Source organism: Antrostomus carolinensis, unplaced genomic scaffold (assembly GCF_000700745.2).
Source record: "Antrostomus carolinensis isolate BGI_N321 unplaced genomic scaffold, ASM70074v2 scaffold21193, whole genome shotgun sequence".
NCBI lineage: Eukaryota > Metazoa > Chordata > Aves > Caprimulgiformes > Caprimulgidae > Antrostomus > Antrostomus carolinensis.
The window spans coordinates 129,514-148,836 of NW_010307598.1; the positions used below are offsets into that span (position 1 = coordinate 129,514).

General features: G+C 44.5%; 1 protein-coding gene across 1 annotated transcript in view; it reads left to right on the plus strand.

Moving 5' to 3' along the window:
* The window catches only part of LOC104523042 (inositol 1,4,5-trisphosphate receptor type 1-like), a gene marked incomplete at its 3' end in the record, with an annotated part of 165,575 nt that overhangs the window by 124,347 nt on the left and 21,905 nt on the right, over nucleotides 1-19,323 (plus strand). Inside the window, 8 exon segments of the mRNA XM_029084380.1 lie at nucleotides 1-102; nucleotides 5,777-5,977; nucleotides 7,217-7,327; nucleotides 8,598-8,693; nucleotides 9,299-9,421; nucleotides 10,433-10,537; nucleotides 11,534-11,726; nucleotides 15,751-15,873. The exon segment at nucleotides 1-102 is cut by the window's left edge and continues 28 nt beyond it. Of these exon segments, the coding sequence (XP_028940213.1) occupies nucleotides 1-102; nucleotides 5,777-5,977; nucleotides 7,217-7,327; nucleotides 8,598-8,693; nucleotides 9,299-9,421; nucleotides 10,433-10,537; nucleotides 11,534-11,726; nucleotides 15,751-15,873 (1,054 nt within the window).

A 19,323-nucleotide genomic window follows, 5' to 3' on the forward strand; every position in this document is an offset into this window, starting at 1 on the left:
AAGAGCAAAGATGAACTGGAGATGAGTGCTGTGATCTCAATAATGCAACCCATCCTCCGGTTCTTGCAGCTGCTCTGTGAAAACCACAATCGGGATTTGCAGGTACAGCCTGGCTCCTGAGCCGGTGTGTGTGTGTCACCTCAGTCTCGCTAATCCCAGGGCTTTTTAAATTGACACATGGCCAACTCTTTTCTTTGGCCTTGAAGATAATAAAAAAGTATTTATACCTTGCTGGACAAATACAGGGAAGTCCAGTCATCCAGTGTTCAGTGGTATTTTCAATGGATATAAAAGGTGGTGGGATCAACACTTGATGTGCCTTTTAAAAAGTATATAACTAAAGCAAGCAGGTGTTCTGCTCTGAAGTTGCTGATCTGCTTTTGAGAGGAGAATGAAAGAAAAAAAAAGTCATGTAGGAAAATAGAGAGAGCATTGGGTTCCAGCAGCCCTCAAGCATACGCTTACTTTCCAGTGGACAGGTTCTCCTGGGTTCTCGTGGACCTGTTTGTGTGCATAGAGTTGGACTCGTGGGGGTGGTATCGGGAAAGCCTCAGCTGGAGTTGAATCTGGTGAGGGACATGAAAGGCAACAAGAAAGGTTGTGTCCGCAGCAGGAGGAGACTGGGAGAGCATGGATCTACTGCTGAATGGGGCAGACGCCAGGGGTGGAAAAGGACATGGAGAAGCCCAAGGTGCTCAATGCCACCTTCACCTTGGTCTTGGCTGGTAAAACCAGCCTTCACAAACTCTAGGTCCCCGAGACCAGAGGGGAGGTCTGGAGCAAGGAAGACATGGAAGTTGCGTTAGGAGACATTCAAATAAGCTGGACATGCACAAGTCCACAGTGCCTGGTGGGATGCCCCAGGCCCTCTGTGAAGTGCTGGGACCAGTCCTGGGCTCCCGAGTCCAGCAGGGAGTCCCAAAGGTGACCAAGAGACTGGAGCATCTGATGGGCAAGGAGAGGCAGAGGGAGCTGGAAGAGGTCAGCCTGGCGAGAAGGCTCAGGGGATCTCACCTGTGTGTGTAAATACCTGACGGGGGTGTGAGAGGATGGAGCTGGGCGATTCCCCCGTGACAGGGCAAGGGGGTTGGAGCAGACGGTCTCTGAGGGTCCCTGCCAGCCTCAGCTGTCCTGTGATGCTCTGGGACGGGTTTGTATGATTTTAAGCAGTCAGTTGGGGCTGTTTCCCAGCGCCTACCTCCGCAGGAGACAACACTTTCGCTTACCAATGGACTGCAATTAATGTGATTTCTGCTCAGCGCAACCGCTGCTGCTGGCTTGGAACTGAAGGCGAGCGAGGAGCTGGGGAGATGCAGTACAATGTACTAAATGCCCTCGTAAAGGAGGAGTAATTGCCTTGATTGCATATTGTTATACGGCATGCCAGAAGTGTAGGACCCTGCGTGAGAGCTTTTCAGACCTGCCAAATCACTTCCGCTGAACTCGCATGCCCTGCTGCTGGCAATATGTGAAATCAAATCTGGATGGTAATGTTCCTCCACTGTGAACATGGAATTCTTTTAACATTTTATAGGCGCCAAGGTTACATACAGCAAGGTTTCTCCTAATTTTTTTTTTTTTTTTTTAAAAAAAACCTATTTGATCTTTGTTTTGTCAAACAATTTTCATGCCGTTAGCGATGTCGGAGACAAGTAGGACGGCAGTTTTACGTGGCAGTTGTCCAAACCGCACGCACGTGATCCTTTGCTGCTGCTGTCTTTGGCTAGGCACTGAAACTATAGCAGCAAAATTGAATTCAAGCCAATGCAGAAACTTGACCTGAGCTGTTCACCATCCTCAACAATTAGATTTCCCAAAGAGCAAGTAGTTGCATTTCAGCTCTGGGAGAAAAAGGTTGTTTGATTTTTTTTTTTATTATTATTTTAAATTTTTCTTGGGAAAAAAAAAAAAGGTGGGAGGAACAATTTCTCAAATATAATCCTCTTGGTGCTTGCTTTTCTTGGTGCTTACCTTTCTCCTTCAGCCCTAAAGGTGAGGCAGGAGTGTCTGAAGCTTGAAAATCTTTGTGCCTGCAGCTAGTACATCATAACTGAACTCCTTGTCAATATTGCCAGTGGACTTGTTGCTTAAAGGAATAAGTGAGACCTATTCTGGAAGTTGTGTCTCTTCCAAAATTGCCCAAGTTAGATTTGAATTGGAAGTGAATAGAGATCACCTGCCCAGTGCAGGTTGGTCAGACCAAGTGTTTTACAAGCCACTTGCAATTACGAGTAGACTGAAGCTGTGCAAAGCCAGGAAAATGCAAGTCACGGCTGTAGGAGCCGCTCCGTGTTTTAGATGAGGAGGAAGTCCTCGTGGGATGGCTTGGGAGTCACAGTGCTGTGCCTTTTGCATCACTCGGTCATTCCCTTCGCAGATCAAACTGCAGGTTCAGATGCTGTCCCCCTCCACCTTACTCCATGAGTGTGGGGAAGAGTTGCCATATCTTCTTCAAATTAACGCGAGGTCTGGGACAAATGGAGGGATGCTTAAGTCTGTCTTGTTCCCCACTTCAGGCTGGGTGCATCAGAGTTTGCTGTGGAGTACTCTTGATATCTCTGTTTCTCTATCACCACACAGATACTTGTGTGCTCTTATTAAACTTGCAATAGGTCTGACCCTGGAATTCTGCAGGAGAGTTCAGCCTTGGAAGCAAAGCTGAGTCACTGGAGGCAGCCTGTTGTCGCTGCTGCTTTGGCCAGGCAACAGCCCCACCGATTTCCTTAGGAGGTCTTTTCTGTACAGTCTCTTTCCTGAAAGAAGGTGTCCCTGTGTACTACAGACTCAGTCACGAGAACTGAAGCTCGTGACAAGCTGAGCTTTGCCGGCTGGAGGTGAGGAGCAGGATTCCCAGCGGGGCAGGGAGCTGTGCCTTCCCTCTGGAGTCAGTACCCAGCAGCTTTCCACACTGCTAAGTGTGTAGCTCCAGCCTTACACTTAAAAATCCCATCTTCAGGGGAAAAATAGTACTCCAGTTCCTTTTTTTTTTTCTTTTTTTTTCTTTTTCTTCTCAACTGTGTTATTTCTGTGAAATAAAAATATCATAGTAATGCGCTAGCCAGTCATGCTCAGATTAAAGGTCTGAATTGGTGGGTTAAATACTGCTTTTGTGCAAAAAAAAAAAAGCAGGAATTGAAACAACTTTTAATGCTGGATTTGACTGTTTCTTTTATTCATAATCCTTGGAGAAAACCTAGGTAATAAAGAACAGTAAAGCTCTGCGTGTGGCAGGAGAACGACTCAATAGTTTAGCTAGCGGAGCAGTACTGCTGCATGCAGAGAATGAGCTGGTTTAGCTCACCATGTTTGAAGCAAGAAGTGTGTGTGAGAATTAACTTTATAGGACCAAAGAGCAAGCTGGTATTCAGTGAAAAATACCTTGCCTTACCTGATTGCTTGTAAAGAAAAATCTGAACATTTAAAAATATCTCTTGACTAAGACTTTCTTCTTATTTATGTTCTTTCTTTGCAAAGTTTTTCCAATTAGGGAGCAAATTTCTGCTAAAACAAAGACTATCCAAAGAAAACATTTAGGCTTTTGGGGGAATTACCCACTTAAATGGTCTAACTTCTCCTTCCAAGGATTCTGTGTTCATCCCCGCTTGGACAAACCAAGCTAGTATTCTGAAAATAACCCATTTTATTTTGGGCCATCGTGTTTTCTCTAAAGGGTGCTGGGCTTTAGGCTGTGTACTGGGCAGCAAAGTCTCCAACACCCCCACACGCTGTAGAGGCGTTAAGAACTGGCTGCAGACTCTGCCTTTGCAAGTGTATCCCTGTCTGGCCACGTATCCCAGAAATGGAGAGGACTGGGTCCCTAAAAATGACCAGTAGCATCAAGTCAGCTGAGTATCTCCAGCAAGTTATTCACAAGGGTCAGAGTTTAAAGACTGCCTGACTTGGAGCACGCTTCATCCCTCAGTATTTCTCTCAAGTGAGTACCTAAGATGCTGAAGGTTAGGCAGTATGAATGCTCTTCTTCCTCTTTTCTCCTCAAGATCCCCCAAGCTGCATATTTTTCATATGTTCAAGCTGAATCTGCCACTGTTGCTCTCAGTTCTGCGTGCCGGGTCTGCAGGTGGTACATACCTCAGATTTGTTCCCACTGGAAGCAGGAGGATGGCGTGTTCAGCAGTGGAGAGTTGTGTTCCCACTCATAGCCTGGGACATGCTCTGGATGACCGAAGCTGAAGAGCTCGGTCTGTACTGGCTGAGACAGCAACAGACTCCCTGGGGCAGTTTCTCACAGTGCAGTGGGGTCTTGTTTTCTACAGTTTTTTCCTTCCCCTTGTTTAGCCATCTGACATTGTCCTTCTGCCTCCTCTGCCTCATTCCTCCTCTTCCCTTTGTGTTTATTGACTGCGGATCAACAAGCTGAGGCTGCTATAAAGCAAGTTATAATCAGAACAAATGTTCTACTGCAGCCAGGGAGCATCTTGTTTCATCCCTTTCGGTATTATCCATTAGTTTTGCTTTTTTTCCCAGAGGGAAAGCACAAGCTCTGATTTCTGTAGCATCAACCTTTCCACATACTGACAAGTTAATCAAAAGTCAGGATCCTAAATGAGCAATCAGTTGAAATGTGCTGAATCACTGTCACCTTTAGTCTGCGTTCACAGACAGCGTTTTCCTTTTTTAGCTCAGCCTTCAATTGAATCTGGCAATTTCTCAGTCTGTTTGCCTTAGAAGACTTATTAGTCTGACGCAGGCAGTGGAGGCAGTGAGCAGGGCTTCTCCGCAGGCTGGTGGAAAAGACCTTCCTGGTTCCATAGCCCCATGCATCTTGTTTATCTGAGGAGGTTTTTCACCTTTCAAGTGAGGTGTTTTGTAACCTGCTAGAGTTAAGCTAGAGAGGAGTTCTCCTGCTCTCCATTTTCACAGCACGCTGCTGGGAGCACACTGACTAACAGCATCTCATTCACCCAGAAATTGTTTCTCATTAATTGTCCTTCTTTGTTTTGGTTGGGTTTGGATTTTTCCATTTGGAATACAAGAGACAGGACACACGTTGAATCCATGCTGATAAATCTGGTGTTTCATTAGAGGAGCTGTTCCTAATCAGCAGCTTCCAGCAGGGATCACAATAATGATGTGGGAAGAAATGCAATCGAGAGAATGGCATTTCAGAACATCTTCCTTCAAGGCATGTGGTCAGGTGTCTCCTCGCTGCTTGCTCAGGTGCTGCTGCTGTGAAGCCAGAGCCAGGGAATTGCTCTTACTGTCTTGGAGAAAGGTCTCTGGAGGAGAGAGCCTTGAGTGATGGTTAGCAGTGAAGTGTAGCAGGTAGGCTAGAAGGAAGCTCCCAGGCTCAGGAGAGCTTCCCAATCCATGGTGGATGGACTATTCCGTGTTGGGTTTCAGTGCTCTAATAGGTGCACTCTGTTTGTTGCTGCTGGTCTCCTATAAAATTTGAAGCTGACGAGCTGCTCAAGAGAGCAGCGTGTTACAAGCAAGACCTGAAAGAGGCTTAAATTGCTTGTACAGGCTCCAGTGAAATGAGAGGAATATACTGTGCAATGTGATTGTGAGTTGATGAACTTAATAAAATACTATGATCCAAACATCTGTTTCTCTGTTTTGGTTTGGTTTTTTCCCTTCCCTCCTGGCTGCCCAGGGAGGTGGTGGAGTCACCTTCCCTGGTGGGATTTAACAGACGGGCAGACGAGGTGCTGAGGGACATGGGTTAGAGGTGGAATTGGCAGTGTTGGGTTTATGGTTGGATCTTGAAGGTCTTATCCAACCGCTATGATTCTATGCTTTTCTACTCTCCTCACAGAATTTCCTGCGCTGCCAGAACAACAAGACGAACTACAACTTGGTGTGCGAGACGCTGCAGTTTCTGGACTGTATCTGTGGAAGCACAACTGGTGGACTTGGACTTCTTGGTCTGTATATAAATGAGAAAAATGTAGCGCTGATCAACCAGACTCTGGAAAGTTTGACCGAGTACTGTCAGGGGCCTTGCCACGAGAACCAGGTAATACATCCAGAGCTGTGAAGAGCATCACCCTTCTACCTGCAGCGTGTGCTCTGCTGGCCTTGGCTCTGCTAGACGTGGGTTGCTTACTTTGCTTGCCTTACAAAGGGGTTTTGAGGTGGTTTTTGGTTTTTTTGCTTTATAAACTCATAATAATCAAATTCTCTTTTCTTGAGGCTCCATCTGAGGAGTTGAACCACTCAAAGCAATAGAGATTTTTCTGCTTTGCTAGGATTTCAGTTTTTTATTAGACTTGACAGACAAGGAGAGTGGGGAATTTTTGTACTTGAAATCCTTTATAGTAAAAATATTGCTAAAACCAAGCTCTGTTGCAAATGAGGCCAGAAATGTGGCTTCCCAGCCTGGTGGGAGAAGGCTGAGCTCTGTAGCTTCATTAACGAAGGTGATAACCATGGGGTTGGGGTTATTTGCAGATGTAGTTTTGTGTATAAACCAGGTGCAAGTCGCTGCCGATTGTCTGTGTGCTTGCGCGGGGATGTGACGGTGGTTCCCAATGAGCTGGGGTTGTGTGTTGGTGAGGACCACCAAGTGTCTGCTGGGGGGGTCCAGCTCCCCCCAAAACCACACTCGCTGTCAGGGATATGTTCTTATCTGAGCAGGAATAACTTTTTTAAAGCAATTGTGGTGGCTTAAGTACTACGTTACAGGGAAGGCATAAGTGAGTCATGACAATAATCCTTCCAGATAAAGCAGTTGCTGACCCACAGCTGGACTTGGTCTGCTCTGTGCCTCAAAGGTTGAATAATTATTAAGGAATATGGGTATTTGCATAAGCAGGAGCTTTTAGGGTTTGCTCCAAAGGGTAAGCAAGAAGGTTATGAAAATACAAATTCTTTAGTTAGGTAGGACTGCAGTAGGTGTTGATTGCACATTTAAAATAAAGAAAACTCTCTGTAGCCCTAGTAAAACAGTGTTCTTCCTTGGCTATGGGTTCAGCCTGGACACTTTGGCATGTAAACCCTTTATTTATCAGCTGTGTTGCTTTCTGCTTCCTGAGCCTGGGTGTTTTCAGTAGGACGTGCCATGGCTGGTGATAGGAAAAGCGTGAAACAAAAAGTCTTAATCTCTTGTTATTCCACTGACTGGGGTTTTCTGTTCAGTTATCCACCTCAAACAGCTTGTGAGGTGATGATAGAGGTGACTCTTCTGGCCGGGTCACCAGCCATAGCTGCATTTTTAGTGCAGACAGTTAGTGAAGTTTGAATTTTCTTTGGACAGAACTGCATCGCTACTCACGAGTCCAACGGTATTGACATCATCACAGCGTTAATTCTCAATGACATCAACCCTTTGGGGAAGAAGAGGATGGACCTTGTGTTGGAACTGAAGGCAAGTGACTATTCTGTGTGTTCCATATTGACAGTAAGGTGAAACATAATTTTACTGTTGGAATTATGTGGGTGTTTTATTATATCCCAATATTCTTAAGTGCCAAAAAATTATATGCATCAGCGAGCTGGAGGCAGTGCCCAAAGATTGTCACAGCTATTTCATCTTTTAAATGATAACATGGAGCCACCAGTTTTCAGATATCAGTCAAGATAAGCTGAGAAATCCTAAAATAATTTTCTGTTAAAAATGTAAAGCCAATGAAAACGCCTCTGTTGTTGGTGAGCTTTTACATATACAATGGAAGCAAAATTCCTCATGCTACATCTCGTTTCCTAATACTTTATTGCTGTTGTTTAATCAGTTGGTGTTTAATCATCAAGAAGTTTTTTAGGGCTGTTCATATTAGTGTTGAAGTAATTAGCCCTGGTGCTGGTTTCAAGATACACTAGCAGGTTGTCTCCTAACAACAGGAGTCACAGAGCACTCCTGCTTCAGCATATGATTTGGGAATGTTTCCTTTCTGACTTCCTGTCCCATCTTACAGTGCAATGTCTGGTTGTTTTCCGTTGCCGACTCACACCATTATTATGGGTAATGTGGGTTTTTTTATTATTCTAAATAAAAAATGCTTTTAGGCTCAATTAGCGTTCTACTTCAAAATTAAATACTTTTATTGGTTTTTATTGTCAGTCATGATGGATTTTAACTTTAATTGTTTGTATTAAAGTAGTCTGGTGCCTTGTGGTAGTTTCCCATTTCCTCCCTCTATTTCTTGGCATGAGCAGGTTGCAGAGTAATTTGCAGTTAAAAGCAGCAAGGCACGTCTGTGTCTTCAGCCTTGGCTGTGCTTTGATTTAATCAACAGCATCTTGAGTAAAGCTGAGCTGCAGCGTTTTGGAGTTGAAAGCTTGTAGAAATGCTGCAGCATCATCTTTAAAAGAAGACAAAATAATAAGAAGCTTGAAACATCGGCATTTTAGAAATCTAAACCTTGACTTGGGTTAATTTGATGTCTCCCAATAAGTAGGGTTTGAGAAATAAACTGGTGAAAAATCTGATTAAGTTGTATATCTCAATAATTAGAGGAGAGAGTGCTTGGCGAGGTGAGGCTGTAGAGTCCTGCAGTGGGCTGGCTGGGAAAACCTGCCTTGCCTGCAGCTCTTATTTGTGGAAACCAGGTATCTCAAGCCCTCTGGCAGCGCTCAAGCTGGGTACCCTCATTTTTTGCATCCTGGCAGTGACTGCCATTGTTTTTCCTTCCCTTCAGAACAATGCTTCAAAGCTGCTCTTGGCAATCATGGAGAGCAGGCACGACAGCGAGAACGCGGAGAGGATCCTCTACAACATGAGGCCCAAAGAGCTGGTGAGTCCCTGGGTCGCTCTGAAACTCCCAGTTGGATTCAATGATCATAAAGATCTTTTCCAGTCTAGGCAATTCTGGGATTCTGTGATCCTGCTCGAGGCAGGGAAGGAGCATCATCTGACGCTTTAGAATCCACACACAGAAGTTACTTGCACAGGAGACAGAGAGAAATGAAAATTTCTTGTGACCTAAAAGCCGTTCAGTAGACTGTAGCAGGCTTTTGGGCTGGTTAATGAATTAACTGGTGAAAACACAAACGGGATTCAAAGTACAGCTGAAACACTGTCGGCTCCTCTCGGTGCACGTAGCTGCGCAGGGGCCGGAGGTCAGAACGTGATGCAGCGTGTGGTGATGGTGACCCAGAGTATATTAGACCTAGAGGGGAATGTGAGGTTAAGTTTCTTGTGTTAATCAGCTGGGCTGAAGGTGTTGAGTTCAGGTCTCCTGTTTTATCCTGGATGTTGAGAAGCCCACTGACCTTCCTCTTGCATGAATGTGCTCAGCTCCCTTTCACCTCTGTCAGTGCCAAGGGTGTCCTGGCCTTGGCAGACTTTAGCTCTCAGCCTGAGCTGTCTCTTCATTGGCCTGTGTGTCTCTCTTCTTAGGTGGAAGTGATAAAGAAGGCTTATATGCAAGGAGAAGTGGAATTTGAGGATGGAGAGAATGGGGAAGATCTTGCAGCATCTCCAAGGAACGTGGGACACAACATTTATATATTGGCTCATCAGGTAGAATTCCACCTACAGCTTTTGTAGCACCAAGTGTCACAAACTGTGACCAGCAAGAGTTCTGCTTTTCCCTGAAATTGTTTTGATGGCTCACCTGTGAGACAAACTCACAGCACCTTCTCTTTTGAGCAGAGCAATTTCCAGTCCTTAAAGAATCAGAAAATTCTATAATATAAGAACATTTTTGGAGTTTTCCTTTGTCATGGGAAGCAGGCAGGCTCCTGACCAAGTTTCTGAAGACACGTGATTCAAGTTCTTGGCAGTACTGGGAAGCAATGTATTATTTTTCAGCTGTATCAAAGGTTACTTTATACTCCCAAAGAAATTCTACTCACAGATCAATTAAACTGCAAGCAGAAGTCTCACTCTGCTTTTATGGTTCTTGCCACATTCTCTCTGTGTTGGAGCTGGTCAGGTCCATTGTATTGATATGATGTGATGTTTGAAAGGAAAAAGACCAAGGGGGAAAAAATATATCTAGATCTGCATAATATATTGATGCTGCATATATCACTCCATTAGAGACTTCTTGTTCCTTTAGCATCTGAGAAGAAAGCCCCTCACTATGCTGTAATGTGAATTTGGAGCATGCAGAAGCATTTTTGGAGCAGTGTTCTGTGCATCTGCTTTTCAAATAATGCAAATTTCCTCCACTGTCCCTGCCTGGACACTTGTGTGATTAGCACACCTTTGAATTAGAGTGGGTGTAGAAGGATAAGACTGAATGTGAATGTTTAGAAAGTTTCCCAAGTCAGGCAAAGGGTGGGAGAGGATGGGTAAAAGAGGAGTTCAACACAGATATTAAAAAAAATACAGATTTGAATCATTCTGACTTGCTCCCAAAATAGAGCTGCAGGGTGTCTGGTTGGAACAGAACAAGCCTTCTGTCAACTTTGCCCTTTCTTAGCAGCTGACTGCAGACTATTTCTTTTTTTATGCCAAAAATCAGAAATTTAATATCATAGAGAGACATCTGGTGTCTCCCACTCCCTTTGCATTCCTTTATTTTAGTTGGCTCGTCATAACAAAGAGCTGCAGAACATGCTGAAGCCGGGAGGTCAGATAGAGGGAGACGAGGCTCTGGAGTTTTACGCCAAGCACACGGCACAGATTGAGGTAAAGGGAGAACTGGTGGCTGCTGGGAGGTGTGGGGAGGGAAATATTCTGCTGTGGAAAGAGCCACTTGGAAGAGAAACGGTGGAGTTAAACCACAGGGTACATTATACATGATATTTTGATTGAACTGACTACCTGTGTGTGTGGACTGTCATCTTTGACATGAGAATATATATGTACTTATTTTTTTATTTTATTTTTTGACAGCCACTGGTGGGGGGAGCTATTTTTGAGCTGTCATGTGTGGGCTTTAAGATGGAACTGAGCAGAGCTCTGTTGGCAGGAGGAAGTGTAACTTCGCTTCTGTTACATTTTGGCCGGTACTATTGCTGAATCCATAAAGTTAGTGATAGCTTTTGCCATTCTTTCTGTATTAAAATGACAGTTTGGCCTGATGTACAATCTCAGATGCTTTTTAAAAGTAAAACACGCACAAGGTTGCCCAGAGAGGTAGTGGAGACCCCATCCCTGGAGGTACTCAAGGTCAGGCTTCATGGGGCTGTAAATAACCTGCTCTAGTGAAGATGTCCCTGCTCACTGCAGGGGGGTTGGACTAGATGACCTTTGAAGGTCTCTTCTAACCCAATACATCCTATGATTCTATAAGTATGGAGAGTTCACCAGACTCTCCAATAAGCAAGTATGAGGATTAATAGTTATATTTGCCTGTGCAACGTGTGGCTAAAATTCCTCAATTGTGCGGCCAGATTGCTCTGAAATGTGGTGCAGGATTCACTGGCCCCCTTGGAAACCCCAGCTAAGAACATTATTGCCAGGATGAGACCACAGCATAGAAATGATAAATCTTGGAGCTAAATGTAGGCCTGCTTTGAAAGGTAAATTAAATGAAGTCTCTATCAAGCTGCTGTTCTATGGAAATGTGTCCAAGTTTCTGCATGTACCTGGTTAGAAGGGGAAAAAAAAAAAGGGGGTAGACAAACCAAGTAATAAAAGCATTTAATAACGAGGAAGAACTCTAATAAGGCTGCTGTTCAGATTGTCAGGTCGGACCGTACCATGGAGCAAATAGTCTTCCCCGTGCCCAGTATATGTGAATTCCTCACGAAGGAGTCCAAGCTGCGGATATATTATACCACGGAGAGGGATGAACAAGGCAGCAAGATCAATGACTTCTTCATGAAATCAGAAGACCTCTTTAACGAGATGAACTGGCAAAAGAAATTGCGAGGTAGGTGGCTGTTGCCAGTGTGGTTGTGTGGAGCATTACCAGCAGAGCACTGAGGTCAGGTTTTTGGAGTTTGAAACGTTGACTTGGTAGCAGATGGTTCCCCAGTGTGGCAGCAACCTTGATAAGTGTTTGAAAGAGTCTCCTCCTCTGCATGATGGCAACGTGCTGTAATGAAGTTGAGTGTAGTGCAAGAGCAATATGGATCAACTGGAGGGGATCCAGGGGAGAGTGGTGAGAAGGGTCACAGGTCATCTTCTTTAAGATCCAACAGGAAGGAACAAATTTGTGGAGGCTTAGCTCAAACGAGAAGTACTTGGTGGCAGGGAGAAATGGAGAGGACACAGCTGAAGGAAGCAGTGGTCTGTTCTTCCCTGCACTAGGTACTCGAAGCAGTTCCCTTGCACTGCGAGGCTGGGTAATGCGGTGTGGACATACGGCATCTCCAGCGATGGAGCTGTTTAAGGACAGGTTAAACATGCCTTTTCCAGTAATGGTAAAAGTAGAATTCACCCTTCCTTTGGGTGAGGAATAGACTGGCAGATCATAGAACCACAGGATGTTGTGAGTTGGAAGGGACCCACAAGGATGATGGAGTCCAACTCCTGTCCCTGCACAGGACAATCCCAACATTCACACCATGTCCCTGAGGGCCTTGGTCAAATGCTGCTGGAATCTTGTCAGGCTTGGTGCCATGAGCACCTCCCTGGGGAGCCTGTGCCAGTGCTCCACCACCCTCTGCCTCAAGAACCTTTTCCTCATGGCCAACCTCACCCTCCCCTGCCACATCTTCCTGCCAGATGTGCCAACTAAGTCCCTTCCAGCCCTGTGATGCTAAAACATCTGAAAGGAAGCATTTTCCAGCACTACTTTTCCCTCTGAGGTTCCCACTGGCAGCTAGGAAAACTTTTTAAATTATATTTTAATTCATACAGTGCCACCACTTCCCCCAGTAAACTTTCTAACTCATTTGCTTAATTTTTTTTTTTAAATTGAGCTCTTGTGAACATGAGGCTCAGCTTCAGCGGGCAGGGATGAGTGGTCAGAATGTGAGAGGATAAAGTGGTTATTTCCTGCTCAAGTCAACATCTGCCATCTGATACCACTGTTGTTCCCCATGCTTGACTCAGCTAAACTGCAGATCTTAGTGCAAGAGCACAGACTGGTCCAGAACCAGAGCAGATGTGAGAGTGGACCTCTGTAGCACTGCATGCTGCTGCCTGCCACCGAAACCCACCTGTGGTGCCAGGCAATCCACGCCAGCGTCGTTAGCAAAGGTTTTCCCCTCGCTGGTACTCACTCAGCGTTGCATATCGTGGGAAAAAACTGGGTGAGAAGGGACCTCTTGACCTTCCTCATTGAGAAAATTATTTTTTATAAAATTATTCCCCTTGTCACGCAACCTTCCTCATTGTAAAAATGATTTTTTATAATATTATTTCCCTTGTTGCAACCTCTGACGATTGCATTTCACCCTTTCACTGTGCACCTCCGAGAAGAGCCTGGACCCTTTCCAGTTTGTTTTTAGGATGCATATGCACAGTTCACACTAGAGCTGATGATGTGTTGCACGTTTAGTAACAGAAACTCAATATTTGCTTTTGACTGTTGGGGTGTATGTCTATATATATGTTGGGATGTATGTGTATATATGTGTTGGGAGGTATGTTAGTGTATGTTAATAGATCTTTTAGCAGAGAAAAGAACTCTATTATTTAAAATCATCGAAGTCAGGTACAGATAAGACTACCTGAAACCTGGTCAGCTCTCCTGAAATATTTTTCATGTGTGTGAATACTAAATAGAGTGGAGCTGTTTCCACTGAACAATGGATTAGTACTTCTGACAGCATCAGAATCCCCAGGAAGCTGCTTCCTGAAATGACTGTTAAGAACTCTACAAGAATTTGACATCTTAAACAAAAACAACTTTGTCTTTGACAGCATCCATATATTCTGTCAGATTTTGTTGTTTAAGTCTAGATATTTTTTTTTTTTAGTGACTTTAATTGTCTTTGAGGCTATCTCCAGGCAAGCTGTGAAAACATCCATAATTAACAACAGACTGCAAATTGATCGAGATCCACCTGCAGAAGTGGAGATTATTTGGGTTTTTTTTTTTTCTTTAAGGAACTGGCATCATTTATTCTGTCTCCCAATATTCTGGTGTTGCCTGGCTCTGGGTGACACTCTACATTGGTACAGTTTTCTCACATCTTAAATACAGGTTTGTGTTTGCAAGACGTGACCAGCTGGCAGTGCTCTGTGCTGAGCTTGTGTGATACCCCTTACAGGTTGTTCAAACCTGAGAAAGACTTTTTTTTAAAAGGCTAAATTTTCAAGACCCATGTATTTCCTCCTCCAACTCATGCTGCTAGCCCATAATCTGAGCACTGTTAAGTCTCCCAAAGTCTTAATTAAGAGATTCGAATGAGCCTACCAAAGGCAGGCAGAAGTCCTGCACAGGGCAGATAGTCCGTGCCCATCCCCAAAGGGAGGTTTAAAGTAAATCCTGGAACTTGATGATGACCCTTCACATAACAATTTCATACAAATGTATTCAACCTGACTACAAATTCTTCCAGTTAAAATGAAATTGAGAACAGAAATAATAGAGAAATCAATGCTTCATGTATCCAAAACATTGCTGCCTTGCGTTTCAGTGACGTGCCTGGCTAATTAAGTGCAACGAAGCTTGTATTGTTACAGGGACAGGTACCTCTTTGTAGTCCTTCCCTTTGCATTCAGCTGTTCAATACATTGGCTTTTTATGTGCATTTCAACTGGGTATAATGAGGCATTGTATAATTCTTTTAACCCAGTTTTTTAGGATACCAGACAAGGTGATTTTCTGAAGAGAGGTGGTGGCTCCTGTGAAGCTCAGAATTGCTTCATTCATTTACTCTTCAACCCCAGAGTTTGCATTTTCATCTCCTCCCTAAATTTCACTGTCAGCTGCTTTTCCTTCACTCTCTGATATCTGTACACATTACCTCCTTCCAACAGCAGAAGCCATTAGTTCTTTCCCTTCTTTGAGAGCATTTTTAATAGAATTTTTTTTTGCCACTCTAGATTCCAGCAGCACACAGTTTGCAGGGCAGTGAGCTTGCAGGAGCTAAAATCAGGGGGATTTTGCCTTGATGCAGAAGGAATTACTGTAAGGCAGCAGCTGAGCTGTCCTTGTCCTCTTCTGGTCCACAACTGCTTCAGAAAATGAATCTTTTTGCTTTCTGTGCCTCTTGATTCTAGCTGCAGCGATTATTAAAATTAGGAATCTGATTTGAAAACTATTTCTAGATAATGTGAAGAATTTGAAATGTTCAGCTGTTGAACATGTAGCTCTGTGCAGATGTGCTCGTGTCCTTTGCCCACAGGGCAGGAGGGAGGCCAGCTGAGCTTCTGCTCGGTTGTTATTCTGGGACTATACTGGTTTATGATCAGCTTGCAGTGAAGTTGTCTTGCTTGGCAGCTAATCCTAAACATTTCAGCTTTGCTGTTATGTTCCTACACCACATTTTGTGTCCTAATTGTCCACGTTGCACTGTCTTTGCTGTGTTTTTTCTGGCTTGCTACAGCAGAAGAGACGTTTGAAGGTGGGCAGCATCTCAAGTAGATGAGCTGCTGGGAGGGCTGGGGCTGAATCTCACCATTATAATATGGACAAATTTCCTTCCTCCTAATTGTGATTCCAAATACAAAGTATATTACTAAGGGGGAACCTGAAGTCTTTGAGGTCTGGCATTTCTGAACTCATTCTCATACTGCCACTAAATCAATTTATGTTTGAAAATACTTTCCTTTTTAACATGAGTCTTTTGCCTGAAGCACTATCTAGGAAACTGGAGGTACCCCAAAGATAGAGTAATCAAATAAACTGCAGAATAAGCCATGAATGTTACTGCTGTTGATGCTGTGCTTTTGGGCAAACTGCAAATAAACGGAGTTTTGGTGGAGATTAATTTTTTTGTGTAGAACTGTTGGGTTTTTTAAAATGCTCCATTAAAAAGAATTATTTTTCTCTTTTGCAGCTCAACCTTTCCTATACTGGTGTGCTCGCAACATGTCCTTCTGGAGCAGTATTTCCTTTAACCTGGCTGTCCTTATGAACCTGCTAGTGGCATTTTTCTATCCGTTCAAAGGAATTCGAGGAGGTACCAATATTTAATGTACAAAAATATGTGAACAAATGAGGTATAACGAGCCAAACTGCAGCCTCCGCTTGTATCTACGCGTCCCTGTTTACTTCAGTGGGGATAGCAGAACAGAAATTGGCTTTTTTTTTTAATTGCCTTGATTTAAATTGTGCTGTTCTGACTTTTTCTTGAGGCATTTGTAAGGAAAATGTAGAGCCAAGCTTTTTCCTGAGGGAAAAAATTATCAAAGACAGACAGGCACCTTTAATTACTTGACTGTTCTACTTCGTTTTAAAGTTCTGTAATTAAGTATTGAACTAAAAATATGAGAAATGTTAATTTGTTGTTTTCCTTGAGCTTGCATTTTGTTAATACCATTTTCCATAAAACTTTCATGGTTACAAAGCACCTCAGGAGGCCTCTGGGTGTTGGGGATGGGTGAGTGCGATGACCCTGCGCTGGCTGGTGAGGCGTACGGGAGCGAAGCGACCTGCCGTGTGCGGTTAGAAATGGATGGAGGATGCAGAAAAAGCCCGTCTCCCCTCTGTCCCTGTCTCCCCTTGGAGCAGAGGTTGTCCCAGGGAGCAAGGAGCAGCATGCCAGCCGTGTCCCCAGGCTCAGGAGCTGCCTGCTGCTCCGAGGCTCCGTGCCATCAGCGGGTACCAGCTGGGCTTGCCATCACTTCTGACATGGCGTGTGGGTGAACGTGCGTGGTTCGTGCTGGATTGCACAGTCTTGCTGTCATAGGTCTCATGGAAGTTGCTTTTGATCCGAGCAGTGGGTTTGTGTGACAGTGATGGTTCTTAGAGCCAATTCAGTAAATACTTCTGATGGAGTCCTGATTAGATTCAGCTGCTGTTCCTTAGATCCAGCCTCTCCCAAGAGATGCTCCCCAGGGCACGTTGAGGGGTGGATTCATGTCAGCAAGAATCAGGAAATCTGGAGAAATACTCTTGTGAATGCCTTTATCATGTTTACCTCTTGCAAAGCTGGTGTATAGGAGATGCCCAGGTAGGAGATACTGCCACATCTTTGTCAACTGCAGTAAATAAGGGCTCCAGCAGTAAAACCTGCTCCTGGAGAGGGTGGTTCATGCTCAAGCCATCACTTCCCTTTGAGATTCATAATGCAACAGGGTCAGTTAGATGCTTATCTTCTCTGATTGAACTTCCCTCTGCATCTTTCTCACATTCATTGCTAACTACAGAACTCAAAGACAGGGCAGCTCAAAGGCAGCAGCAGCCTGCACATAAGAAAATGATCAGCTGAGCTCTGTGTGTGTGGTATAAAAGCCACCTCACCCTTTTTGTGGCTCACCAGTTAATGTAGATTGAGGAGCTGTAGGTTTGTCCAAGCAGTGTTTGATAGCAGCTTACGGTCACAGCGGGATCAGGGCAGTGGGCATGGAAAGCTTCTGTTTAGGGGTTCTGCATCCTGATGAAGCCTGGGAGAAAGGTACAGGGTATTTTGGTCCAAACTCTGGTGTTCCTGAGTAGGGGAAGAGTACAGTTACCTTCTGCAACATCAGGCTGTGGTTTCGGCTGCTGTACCTCGCATCACACCCTGTGGCAGCAGACCACAGGACTACCCGGGTCCTGGGCTGGCAGGCAGCTGGTTGAAAGGTTCTAAGAAACACAGAGAGCAACTGAATTTTTCATCTCTACTTTCAAAGAGCACGAGTAAAAATTTAAAAGTTTCTGTTTATGGCTGCTAGGAAAGCTGGTAATTAAATGAGTTTGTTGAGATTAGAGGTTGCCAGACTAGAGGGGGGATCGTTTGGCATTTTGAAGATGCCCTACCCTGCATATTTGAAATACTTTTATCAGGTAACATTTTGATAAAATCTCTTCCTTTACTAGTTACAATCAAAAATGTAAATAAACAAATAAATAAAGGTATATTTTATACTTAGCTTTAAAAAAAAAAAAAGTTTTCAAAGCAGACTGTTTGGGGGAAGTTGTCAGTGCCCTGAATTGCTCAGACATGGTGAACAGAGCAGCTGATGAGCATCTGACTGTGGCAGAAGCTGTAAAACTTCTGACTTGAGGAGCAGAAACAAAACCAGATTATTGGAATTTGGTGTTGAAATGGTGAGAATTCCAGAGGTGAGGAGAGCATCCTCCTGGGAACACACTCCCCTGCCAGCAGTTGTGGAACAGACTCCATGTGCTCTCAGCAAGCGCTTGGACAGTGGGTTGAGTGCAGGCAGTTGATGTGAGTGAGCGCTGGCTTGGTGAGCTTCGTTTGCCCAGGGCAAAGACACCGCTCCCAGTCTGCTCCCAGTCCCTCTCCGTCCCTGGGAAGGAGAGATGAGCCTGAGCCTCACTCTGTCCTGCGAGTCCTCCCTGACCCAGGTCCCATGAAGGTCTCTGTACGTCAGGGCATTGTGCTCCTTACGCTGATGAGCAGCTTGTGGTGTCGGGTCTTTCCATGGTGGGTGTTGCAGGCGATGCCTGAGGACTAAGTTAGCTCCAGTTATTTCTGCAGGCTGGCTGGGAACTGCTGGAACTTGTGAAAGCAAATACATCCATGTGCCATGGATGGCTCTGTAATAGCTGGGACACCTGTGCAGGTGCAGGCGGGATCCTTCAGGATCTGCCTCTCTTCCCAGCTCATTCCTAAACAAGCTGCTGCACATTTTTCTCTCGCTCCCCTCTCCGTGTGGTTCATCATTCCCCCTCGGGTGACTCTGTTTCGAGCTCTGCACCTTTTGCTGTTTGACAGCTCCAGGCACAGTGGCCGCGTTGCTCTGGGATCCCAACCTCCCTTCAGACAGCGGAAACATCTGTTCAACTTTACGCTTATTAAGTTTTAATTTCCATCCATCCTCTGCTGTCTTTATTAATCTACAGTGATTTGGAACAAAATTAAATGGCTGCTCGTGGTAGTCAGATGAGAGTAATATTTCCTAAGCCTTCTGAATTTGGGCGGGGGGAGGAAAAAGCCCTCGTGAGTATCTTGCAAGTAAGAAACAACGGTCCTCTGAGTGTGTACTTGGAGAAGGGCTGCAGAGTGCTGTGAAATTTGGGGGAGTCTTGCCTTTTTCTCTCTTTAAGGAACCAGTTGCTTGAAGAAAAATAAAAAATTTCTACATCAGTTTTAAGAAAGAGATGTCTCTTATATTCTGCATAAACCCAGGGTAAATGGTATTTTCAGCGGAGTATTTTTTATGGCTCTTTCAGAGAAGTGTATTTTTAGCAACACGGGCTTGATGTTATGTAAGCAGACAGTCTCATGGGACAGTCTAAATAGAACCAGAAATAGCAGGAGATGACAGAAACTGGTACGAGGTTTTTGACCAAAAGCATAATAGGAGAATCTGCTGTGAATCTGGACCCGGAGGAGTGTGGTGTCTGTCTTCACCAGCCCATTCAGTGCCTCTACAGAATGTGTTAGCAAAATGCCTCTCTTTTTCAGCATTCAAGGTGTAGAAGTAATGAAGACTAAGATGAAGAATCCTATAATACT